Source organism: Bos indicus, chromosome 3 (assembly GCF_029378745.1).
Source record: "Bos indicus isolate NIAB-ARS_2022 breed Sahiwal x Tharparkar chromosome 3, NIAB-ARS_B.indTharparkar_mat_pri_1.0, whole genome shotgun sequence".
Taxonomy (NCBI): Eukaryota; Metazoa; Chordata; class Mammalia; order Artiodactyla; family Bovidae; genus Bos; species Bos indicus.
The window spans coordinates 52,426,337-52,438,712 of NC_091762.1; the positions used below are offsets into that span (position 1 = coordinate 52,426,337).

The window sequence follows — 12,376 nt, forward strand, 5'->3', positions numbered from 1 at the left end:
CGTTTACTAAAGCCAATCTTGTCAAGTCATCTCTCAGGAGCCTCTAACACATTTGACCACTCCTACCTTATTTAAAAACACCAGTCTGTGTGTTTTCATGATCACTGTCTACTATGTTTCTTCCTATTTTGCTTTCTACTCCATCTCAGTCCGTTTTCACTTCTTCTACCTAATTATTAAATGTTAACATTCTAGGGGTTCTTTCTATCCAAGATTCTGTTACTAAGGTTTCTAAACTTGTCTAACATACCCAACATTTTGTTTACTTTGGTCTCCATAGATTTTTTAAAAATAGTTTTTCTGTGTATCATGTATTTAAATTTAAGAATTTTTTACATTTTGAAAAAATTTAGTTAACTTCAGGAAGTTAATTGGTAGTATGCTTGTAGTGAAAGTGTTTCCTGAGATTTTGGGGGTTTTCCCTCTTTTTTTGGATGGTTTTATTTATACTTATTCATTTCCTTATTTTTCCCAGTTTTATTGAGATATAATTGACATCTGGCACTGTATAAGTTTAAGGTATAGAAAATAATGATTTGACTTACATATAGAATGAAATGGTTACCACATTAAGTTTAGTGAATATTTGTCATCCATACCTATAGATGCAAAATTAAAGAAATAGAAATGTTTTTCATTTGTGATGAGACTCTTAGGGTTTACTCTCTTAACAACTTCTATATATAACATGAAGCAGTGTTAATTATATTTATCATATTGAACATTACTTTCACTTTTCACTTTCATGCATTGGAGAAGGAAATGGCAACCCACTCCAGTGTTCTTGCCTGGAGAATCCCAGGGACGGGAAGCTTGGTGGGCTGACGTCTATGGGGTTGCACAGAGTCGGACATGACTGAAGCGACTTAGCAGCAGCAGCAGTAACTATTTATCTTCCCCTTCATAGATTACAGCCTTGTCACAGTGAAGGGGGTTGTGTAATTTAATGAAACTATGAGCCATGTCATGCAGGGCCACTCAAGATGGATGGATCATAGGGAAGAGTTGTGACAAAACTTGGTCCACTGGAGGAGGAAATGGCAGCCCACTCCAGTATTTTTGCCTGGAGAACCCCATGGACAGTATGAAAAGTCAAAAAGATATGATACAGAAAGATGAGCCCCCTCAAGGTCATAAAGTATCTAGTATGCTACTGGGGAAGAAAGGAGGGCAATTACTAATAAATAGCTTTAGAAAGAATAAAACGACTGGCCCAAAGTAGAAACAACACTCAGTTGTGGGTGTGTCTGGTGGTGAAAGTAAAGTCCAGTGCTGTAAAGAACAAGGTTGCCTAGGAACCTGGAATACAGGTCCTTGAATCAAAGTAAATTGGACATGGTCAAGCAGAAGATGGCAAGATTAAACATCTTAGGAGTAAGTGAACTAAAATGGATGGGAATTAGCAAATTTAATTTAGATGAGCATTACATGTACTACTGTGGGCAGAAATCACTTAGAAGAAATGGACTAGCCCTCAGAGTCAGCAGAAGAATCCAAAATGCAGTCTTGGGTGCAATCTCAAAACAGACAGAATGATCTCAGTTCATTTCCAAAGCAAACCATTCAACATCACAGTACTCCAAGTCTATGCCCCAACCACTGATACCAAAGAAGCTGAAGTTTAACAGTTCTATGAAGACTTACAACACCTTCTAGACTAACCCCAAGAAAAGACATAGTTTTATCTTAAAGGATTGGAATTCAAAAGAAGTCAAGGGATACCCAGAAGAACAGGCAAGCTTGACCTTAGAGTACAAAATGAAGCAGGACAAAGGCTAATAGAGTTTAGTCAAGAGAACACACTGGTCATAGCAAACACCCTTTCCCAACAACCCAAGAGACAAGTCTGTACATGGATATCACCAAATGATCAATACCAAAATCAGACTGATTATGTTCTTTGTAGCCAAAGATGGAGAAACTCTATAGAGTCAGTAAAAACAAGACCTGGAGCTGACTGTGGCTTAGATCATGAGCTCCTTTATTGTAAAATTTAGGCTTAAATTGAAGAAAGTAGGGAAAACCACTAGGCAATTCAGGTATGAACTAAATCAAATCCCTTATGATTATACAGTAGAGGTGACAAATAGATTCAAGGGATTAAATCTAGTAGACAGAGTGCCTGAAGAACTATGGATGGAGATTCATAACATTGTACAGGAGGCAGTGACCAAAACCATCCCAAAGAAAAAGAAATGCAAGAAGGCAAAATGGTTGTCTGAGGAGGCTTTATGAATAGCTGAGGAAAGAAGAGAAGCAAAAGGCAAGGGAGAAAGGAAAAGATATACCCCCCCCCCAAAAAAAAAAGAAAAGAAAAGATATACCCATCTGAATGCAGAGATGCAGATAATAACAAGGAGAGATCAGAAAGCCTTCTTAAATAATGTGAAGAAATAGAGGAAAACAATAGAATGAGAAAGACAGATCTCAAGAAAATTAGAGATATCAAGGGAACATTTCATGTAAGGATTGGCATGATTAAGGACAGAACTGGTAAGAACCTACCAGAAGCAGAAGAGATTAAGAAGAGATATCAACTACCTCATATATACAGATGATACCACTCTAATGGCAGAAAGTGAAGAGGAACTAAAGAGCCTCTTGATAAGGGTGAAAGAGGAGAGTGAAAAAGCTGGCTTGAAACTCAACATTAAAAAAACCTAAAATTAAGGCATCTGGTTCCATCACTTCATGGCAAATAGACAGGAAAAAGTGAAAGCAGTGACAGATTTTATTTTCTTGAGCTCCCAAATCACTGCTGGTGGTGACTGCAGTCTTGAAATTAAAAGATGCTTGCTCCTTGGAAGGAAAGCTATAACAGACCTAGACAGCATATTAAAAAGCAGAGACATTATTTTGCTGACAAAGGTCCGTATAGTCAAAGCTATCATTTTTCCAGTACTTATGCATGGAAATGAGAGTTGATCCACAAAGGAGGCTGAGCACTAAAGAACTGATGCTTTTGAATTGTGGGGCTGGAGAAGATGCTTGAGAGTCCCCTGTACTGCAAGGAGATCAAACCAGTCAGTCCTGAAGGAAATCAGTCCTGAATATTCATTGGAAGGACTGTTACTGAAGCACAGCTCTGGTACTTTGGCTACCAGATTCAAAGAGCCAGCTCATTGGAAAAGACCCTGATGCTGGGAAAGATTGAAGGCAAAAGGAGAAGGGGATGGCAGAGGATGAGATGGTTATATAGTGTCACCAACTCAATGGACATGAATTTGAGCAATCCAGGAGATAGTGAAGGACAGAGGAAGCTGATGTGCTATAGTCCACGAGTCTCAAAGAGTTGGACATGACTTAATGACTGAAAACAACAACAACCTATTTATCTTATAACTGGAAGTTTGTGCCTTTTGACTACCTTCATCTAGTTCCCCTTCCCCACCATCTTTTTCCATGAATTTGTTTGTTCCTTTTTGAAGTATAATTGACCTTCAACACTGTGGGGTCAGTGTCCCTGTTCTACAACAGAGTGATTTGGTGTTTTCTATACATTTCAAGATTATCGTCATAAGTCTAGTGACGATTGTCATGATCGTCATAATGATCTGTCACTATATAAGGTAATATTGATACATAATTATTGACTGTATTCCCACACTTTACATTTTGTACCCATGACTCATGTTTTGTAACTGTATGTTTGTTCTTTTTAATCTCCCTTACACATTTCTTTGCTTCCCTCTCCCCCGGCAACCACCTGTTTGTTTTGTTTCTATTACTCTATTTTTATTCTGTGTTTGTTCATTTGTTTTGCTTTTTAGGTTCCACATAAGAGGAAAATCATATAATTTTTGCTTTTCTCTATCTGACTTACTTCACTTAGCATAATACCCTCTAAGTTTATCCGTGTGGTTACAAATAAATGGCAAGATTTCATTTCTTTTTTATTACTGAGTAATATTCCACGTGTGTGTGTGTGTGTGTGTGTGTGTGTGTGTGTGTGTGTGTATACCACATCTTATATATCCATTCATCTATTGTTGGACACATTGACTCCATATCTTTGCTATTGTAAATAATGCTGCAATGACCATAGGGATGCGTATATCTTTCTGAACTAAGTGTTTTTATTTTTGTTGAATAAATACCTAGAAATGAAATTGCTGGATCATATGGTAGTTCTATTTTAAAACTTTTGTGAAATCTCCATATTGTTTTCCATAGTGGCTGCATTTGCTATATTCCCACCAACAGTGCACAAGGATTCCCTTCCCTCCACATCCTCACAAGCACTTGTTATTTGTTGTCTTTTTGATGATAGCCATTCTGACAGGTGTGAGGTGATGTCTCATTGTCGTTTTGATTTGCACTTCCCTAATGATTAGTGATGTTGAGTACCTTTTCTTATCCTGTTGTCCATTTGTATGTCATCTTTGAAAAAAAAAGTCTATTCAGGTCCTCTGCCCTTTTAAAAATTGGATTATCTAGGGGTTTCTGTTTTTGTTTTGCCTAGCTGTAAAATTAGGGACTTCTCAGTGTGAAAGTTAGGTAGTCTCTACTTGTTGAAGATGGTTTTTGAAAAATGATGTTATAAACATATTTTGATATCTGTAATCTTCAAAATAATTAAGTAATACACTATCCAAGTTTTTGATGCTAATAGGAAAAACTCAATAATTTTTTGTTTTTTAAATAGGTTACAAAAGTGTGCATATTCCATAAAAGATTCAAAACTGAGAGGTAAGTTTAGAGATAATTTCTAAATCATATTTTCACCTATAGATAAAAGGAGCCAATTACTAATTAACTTTAAAAGTACATGACAGATGACATTTTTCTTTTGTAGATATCTTAATACATGGTGTTGCTTATCATCATGCTGGTATGGAACTGTCAGATAGAAAAGTAGTTGAAGGAGCTTTTACTGTTGGAGATATACCAGTTCTTTGTAAGTAAAACATATTCTTGTGGATATTGTAAGATCTTTTGGAAACTATTTTGAGGGAAAAAAAGAAAAAACTCAGGTATTCTTACTTATTTCTATTTTCTTCCAAGAATCTAAATTGTAACTACCCATACAAATATGTGCTACAGTAAACTCTCTTGCAGTTTTAGTTATTTATTATTTTAGCAAATACTGCAGTTTGAAAAGTAAGAATTAGTTTTTCAGCTTTAAGATATATTATTTTACATAGTGATGTTCTTTTCTTTCTTTTTATTCTGAATTTCCTATATATAAGTTTTTATTGTTATACATTTATAAAAATATTCTTTTATAAGAAAACTTTTACCTGAAACAATAAAGTTATATGACTTAAAAGTAATATTCTTTAATTTGATACAGTTACTACCAGTACCTTAGCCATGGGAGTCAATTTGCCTGCTCACCTAGTGGTTATAAAATCTACAATGCATTATGCTGGAGGAATGTTTGAAGAATACAGTGAAACAGATATTCTACAGATGATTGGTAGAGCTGGTCGACCTCAAGTAAGTGACAGTATTTCACTTTTTTGTAATTCATTTTAAAGACAATGTAAAATGAAAAAAAATAAAATAATAAAGACAGTGTAAAAAGCAAAAAGAAATGTGTATGCTTTGTTAAACAAAAGATTAATATTTCACATTTAAAGTAGGTTTGAAAATAAATGTAACTAAGAAAATCTACTACTTTCATGGAGGAGTAGAAGTAAAACAAGTCTCATCAAAGTCCCACATAACTCCCTTCACAAGTCTCAAGTACTCCCTTCACTCCCTCTAACTCCTACTTGTTGATAAGTGATTGAGTTTGTGAATGTATATGCTGTTACAGGGTTTTGGGGTTGTTGTTGTTTTTTTTTGGCTTTGGGGATTGTTTTGTTTTGTTTTGTTTGCTTTTTATACTGAATGGCATTTTGGATGGGACTGTTTTTCATTCCATAGGACTCGTACATTGCAGAACATGTAGCATCCCTGGATACTATCACAAATGCCAGTAGTGGTCCCCAGATATTGTGACAATTAAAAATCAGCCCATATACATTATAAAACATGGCCTAATCTGACAAATTCCTGAATAAAAAAGTCATTCATATATGGACTAAGGTAAAATTTAGGAGGAATATCTTTTCAGAGAATACCAAAATATTATGTTACACAAATTTATAATTTTTATAGGATAATTTAGATTATATGTGAATTACACTAAATCTTGCAGCTTTTAACCAGTTACCTAAGTTTGTTTTGGTTTTACTATTGCCAAAATTGTTATATTGCAACCAAAGTGGTATTTTTATGTCTATACTGTTGGGAGGATTTTAAGGTAAATTTTCAGTTAACATTCAATTCAGAAGCATTTTTAAGGTCTTTTTGACCTGTTGTTTAAGACAGGGAATTGTTTAATATAAAATGAAAATCTTGAGTTATTGAAGAAAACTGGTATGAACATATACTTTTCTTTATTAAATTTCTCTCTCTTTTTCTTTTCTTCCAGTTTGACACTACAGCCACTGCAGTTATTATGACTCGGTTAAGCACAAAAGAGAAGTATATTCAGATGCTTGCTTGCAGTGACACTATAGAAAGCAGGTAATATGTAAAATATTCCAAAAAATAATGTTAATATATCCTGTATTTTTCCTTTTAATAGATTAGGGATTTTCTAAGGCCATTTTCTTGGAATTTTTCAATAACCTAGTTAGAAAGTTTATTCTTTTAAGAAATTAATAGTTAGAAAAAGACAGTGTAATAGTTGTTTAGCATTGTTTATCAGCATGCAGTTGCATGTATTCTTGTTATAAAAGGCCAAATTAGTAATGAGAGGAATATAATTTTCACATCTTTAAATTTGCATAATAATAGAAGACAGGAACCCTGAGACCTTGTAGTAAAGTGTTTGATTATAATACTCTTTGGGAAAATAGGATGTAATCTATTCCCCAGCCTTTTTTTTTTTAAGCAATATTGTTTTCTAGAGTCATGGAGTAGAAAGAAATCTGTAACTTTTGAAAAGTTAAACTGACATTAAGGTTTACTCATATTTTTGAAAATTAAGTTAACTTTCCTGAATTATTAAAGTAGCAATAGTATTCAGTTATAGTCAACTATATCATTAAATTATCAAATATTATTCTAAACAATGAGTTTTATGACATTGAAATGCATAATACTAATGAAAAGTTTTTTTCCCCCATTAGTTTGCACAGACATCTTATTGAGCATTTAAATGCAGAGATAGTATTGCATACCATCACAAACGTGAATATTGCTTTGGAATGGATACGATCAACCTTGCTTTATATCAGAGCCTTGAAAAATCCATCTCATTATGGTTTGTTACTTTGATTTTGAAGAGTAATAATTTTATCAAGCCATTTGGGCCTATTTTTTACTAATAGGTCACAGAATAGATTATAGAAGTTAAAAGGTAGCAGAAATAAAAGTAACAACTATAACAAATACATTTAGAGGCAAGATTAGACAAACATGAGAAATCTTTATCTGTTTTACTTCTAGTCTTTTAATAAGGCTTGAAATCAACACCGTTAAATATAGACCTTTTAGAAAAAAATTGTCTCCAGTAAAAATTTTTTAAATGCTTAGAATTATTTAAAATAAGTTAAAGGGCTTCCCTGGTGGCTAAAATCAAAAACAATTTTTGAATTTTGTCCAAACTGGTGTTCAAACCAAAATATATGATAATATTGTTGCTGTTGGAATTTTCATCTTCCTTCTAAAGCTAACATTTATGGTTATGTTGCTTCTAGAGGGTTCTTTCATGTGGTAAAGATTATAAAGTAAAAATACTTGGAATTGCAGAATATAAAATTAAAACCTGACTTGCTATAATACCATTCTAATTCCACAGGTTCAAAAGTTTCAGATCTGTAAGAGGAAAAAATACATATAGTATTCCTGGTCACTGTTATACAGTAAAATTAACAAAAGAAAGCCATTTGATATTGAAAGGATTTCACAACAATAGTTATTTTCTATAGATGTTTAAGCCTTTTTTTAACTTTAAGGTACTTTTTTCTTCTATTTAAGATTTAGTTAGACTACTCTTTTCTAGTTAACTGGGGTATCAAAGTAAGCCTCTAAGGATGAATAAATCTCATTCTATTTTATTTTTAATAAATTTTCATAACTTAAATAGGTTTTGCATCTGGATTGAACAAAGATGGAATTGAATCAAAATTACAAGGTTAGATGCATTTCCTTCTAAAAAATTATATTCTATAAATTTTAATGAAAAGGTCTAGTTGTTGTAAAACTAGGAATAGTCTAGTAAAATATTTTTTAAAATTACTTTATTTGCAGAAAAAATATATGGATTTCTTTTTTCACAGGTAAATAAAGCTTTACACATATACTTTTTTTTCTGAATTAATCTATTAATTTTATCAGACTATCTTCCTTTGTATGACATTAATTAATTTGTTTTTAAAAATGATCCTGGCCTTTGGAAATGTTGACTATAGATATACAATTTTATTATTTATTTTCCTTTTCTAGTTTAATTTTAATTGAAAATATAAGCTTAGCTTGACTGTGGGCTTCTTATCCCAGTCTGTGCTAATAAAGTATTCCTGTCAAACCTCAGTTTTAGTTTTCAGTTAATTTCATTATCTCATTTTTGAAATGAGTATTTTCATTCCTTCATTTCTGAACTCAGTATTTCATTACATATCTTTGAAAATAACAGATTGTTGAGCATTTATTAGGAGTAGAAATTGCTGCCTCTACATTGTACTGAGACTGTCTTCCAGTAAAAGAAAAAATGTTAGACCCCTAAAAATATTTAGCCAATTTTAATTTATTCTCTACTTGGATATATACATATGGCAAATAAAAATTCAGAGATAAGGATGAAGAAGTAAAATTATCATTCTTAAAGAATAAATATTTCGTTAAAAATGCTGATAAGCGATAGCTTAAATTAATAATGCTGCTGTTGAGAAACAGATCTGTAAAATAGTTGTATTATCCTTTCTGTATTGACCAAATTTGAAATGGAGTTTTAAAAGCTTACTTTTCCTCACACACACACAAAAAAATAAAGGCGTACTTTCTTTAAATCAAAATGAGCAAATACACATGAAATGAGAAATAATTCATGAAATATTACCAAGAAATATCTTGCTATATTCTGGTAGCTGTAATGATTTAACTTTTCTAAACTGTTCTTAACAGTTTGTATTTGTCTTATTTTCAGTTATTATAGAGTGGCTAATTTTCCCCTATAACGAATAGCTGAATTTATTATGTAACTGGATAGAATGTTTTGGTTTCCTTAGAGTTCTGCCTTAAATTTCTTAGGAAGGATCCTTAGCATAGATTATGCTGTTTCCTAAATTTGGTTATATTTTCTTGCTCTGTATCCTCCAGTAGCTTTACCAATGTGTGTGTTTGCTAAACACTTTAGTCGTGTCTGACTCTTTGTGACCCTATGGACTGTAGCCAGCTGGGATCCTCTGTCTTTGGGATTCTCCAGGCAAGAATACTGGACTGGGTTGCCGTGGCCTCCTCCAGGGGATCTTCCTGACCCAGGATCGAACCCATATCTCAGGTCCCCCGCACTGGCAGGAGGGTTCATTACCACTAGCGCCACCTGGGAAGCAGCCTTACCATCACACTTAGAATAAAATGCAAATCTTCACCACAAAGTCCTGTTTGATATCCCTGTGCCTGTTTGTTTCTCTGACTTCATTTCTTGTCACTTTCCCCTCCTTTTTTCCACTCTGTCCAAATTGGCTATCTTGCTGTTCCTTAACCACATCAAGCTGTTCCCACTTCAGGTCCTTGCAGTCTCTTTATTCTTGGAACATATCTCACATGTTTTACATAGCCTTTTAAAAAGCAAGAGAGTTCCAGAAAAACATCTATTTCTGCTTTATTGACGATGCCAAAGCCTTTGACTGTGTGGACCACAATAAACTGTGGAAAATTCTTCAAGTGATGGGAATATCAGACCACCTGACCTGCCTCCTGAGAAACCTATATGCAGGTCAGGAAGCAACAGTTAGAACTGGACATGGAACAACAGACTGGTTCCAAATAGGAAAAGGAGTACGTCAAGGCTGTATATTGTCACCCTGCTTATTTAACTTATATGCAGAGTACATCATGAGAAATGCTGGGCTGGAAGAAGCACAAGCTGGAATCAAGATTGCCGGGAGAAATATCAATCACCTCAGATATGCAGATGACACCACCCTTATGGCAGAAAGTGAAGAGGAACTCAAAAGCCTCTTGATGAAAGTGAAAGTGGAGAGTGAAAAAGTTGGCTTAAAGCTCAACATTCAGAAAACGATGGCATCTGGTCCCATCACTTCATGGGAAATAGATGGGGAAACAGTGGCAGACCTTTATTTTTGGGGGCTCCAAAATCACTGCAGATGGTGATTGCAGCCATGGAATTAAAAGACGCTTACTCCTTGGAAGGAAAGTTATGACCAACCTAGATAGCATATTGAAAAGCAGAGACATTACTTTGCCAACAAAGGTCCGTCTAGTCAAGGCTATGGTTTTTCCAGTGGTCAGTATGGATGTGAGAGTTGGACTGTGAAGAAAGCTGAGTGCCGAAGAATTGATGCTTTTGAACTGTGGTGTTGGAGAATTCTTGAGAGTCCCTTGGACTGCAAGGAGATCCAACCAGTCCACCCTAAAGGAGATCAGTCCTGGGTGTTCTTTGGAAGGACTGATGCTGAAGCTGAAACTCCAATACTTTGGCTACCTCATGTGAAAAGTTGACTCATCGGAAAAGACCCTGATGCTGGGAGGGATTGGGGGCAAGAGAAGAAGGGGACGACAGAGGATAAGATGGCTGGATGGCATCACCAATGCGATGCACATGAGTCTGAGTGAACTCCTGGAGTTGGTGATGGACAGGGAGGCCTGGCGTGCTATGATTCATGGGGTTGCAAAGAGTCGGACACAACTGAGCAACTGAACTGAACTGAAAGCTTCAATTTCATTCAGGTCTTTTTGAGGATTAAATGAGATAATACAGATGTATCATTTTAAGTTGTAAATGTTATCACTTGAGTGTTATTTTTATTACTTTTACTGTTATAAAAATTTTTTCAGCATATTAGGTGGCTCTTTTGTTTAAATGAGATTTTTTTCATTTGTTTTGTTTTTACCACTTAAGTAGGAATTACAGTTCTTCCCAGAAAAATTACACAGAAACACGACTTCAGAATATTTAATAATATATTCTGTTTTTTTATTGCCTTTTTATTTTACTAAAGTTAAAATATGTTTTTTATATTTGAACAGAATTGTGTTTGAAGAATCTGAATGATTTGTCATCTCTGAACCTGATAAAAATGGATGAAGATATTAATTTCAAACCAACTGGTAATTTTTTCATTGTTAGTAAATTTAACAATTAAGACTAAATTTAAACATTTGTTCCACTAAAATTTAGATGATGGTAAAATTAAATTGGGGTTTCAATTCTCAACAGGGTATCATCATTATTAGCATGAAAAATTTATATGATTCCTATTTATAAGATTATAGAGCTGCCTTTTTGACAGGCATTAAATTTCTGTTCACTAACTTTGGTGACTTATGTGGCAACATGATGGAAAACTTGAAAATGAGGGGGAAAACATAATCTCAGTATCCTAAAAGAACCATTCAGTTAATAATTTTGGATTTGCTTCCAATGTTTTCCCTATTTTTTTTACAATTGCAATCCTAATATGTATACGATTTTGTATCCTGTGTATTTCTCTTAGTGTATGTCATAAACACTTTTTCACATTGCTTGTTTTTGAAATCATTTTAACATCCATTTCAGTATTTCATGGAGGAAGTGTACCTATCATTTATTTAGTCATGTACATGTTTGAATTTTTTTTTAAGTTACATATAACAGAGAAGGCTATGGCAACCCACTTCAGTACTCTTGCCTGGAAAATCCCATGGGCGGAGGAGCCTGGTAGGCTGCAGTCCATGGGGTCGCAGAGTGGGACACGACTGAGCAACCTCACTTTCACTTTTCACTTTCATGCATTGGAGAAGGAAATGGCAACCCACTCCAGTGTTCTTGACTGGAGGATCCCAGGGACAGGGGAGCCTGGTGGGCTGCTGTCTATGGGGTCACACAGAGTTGGACATGACTGAGGCGACTTAGCAGCAGCAGCAGAGGATTGAAAAGTTCAAATCTTTGGGTTGCTTCAGTGACATTGTAACTCTTGTAGCTAACATTTTACCAATTCTTACTTCTTCAAACAAGGCTTATGAAGATGGTTAGTTAGGTGCCTTCTCTTTCTCTCTCTGTCTCTGCCTCTCTCTTTTTGATTCTATATAGGGTATAATAGAAGCAAGAAAGAGTGTTTTGTAGTTTTTAGCACACATGATTAGAAGTTTCTTGGGGAAAAATATCGACTTCATTGTACTTTGCCTAATAAAATTGGGAAGCATAGAAAAGTTTGAA

General features: G+C 34.4%; 1 protein-coding gene across 1 annotated transcript in view; it reads left to right on the forward strand.

The window, feature by feature from the left end:
* The window catches only part of HFM1 (helicase for meiosis 1), a 109,238-nt gene that overhangs the window by 32,790 nt on the left and 64,072 nt on the right, over positions 1-12,376 (forward strand). Inside the window, exons 13-19 of the mRNA XM_070786132.1 lie at positions 4,646-4,689; positions 4,796-4,897; positions 5,294-5,439; positions 6,422-6,516; positions 7,125-7,258; positions 8,084-8,131; positions 11,209-11,289. Coding sequence (XP_070642233.1) covers positions 4,646-4,689; positions 4,796-4,897; positions 5,294-5,439; positions 6,422-6,516; positions 7,125-7,258; positions 8,084-8,131; positions 11,209-11,289 — 650 coding nt within the window. The remainder of the gene's footprint in view (positions 1-4,645; positions 4,690-4,795; positions 4,898-5,293; positions 5,440-6,421; positions 6,517-7,124; positions 7,259-8,083; positions 8,132-11,208; positions 11,290-12,376) is intronic.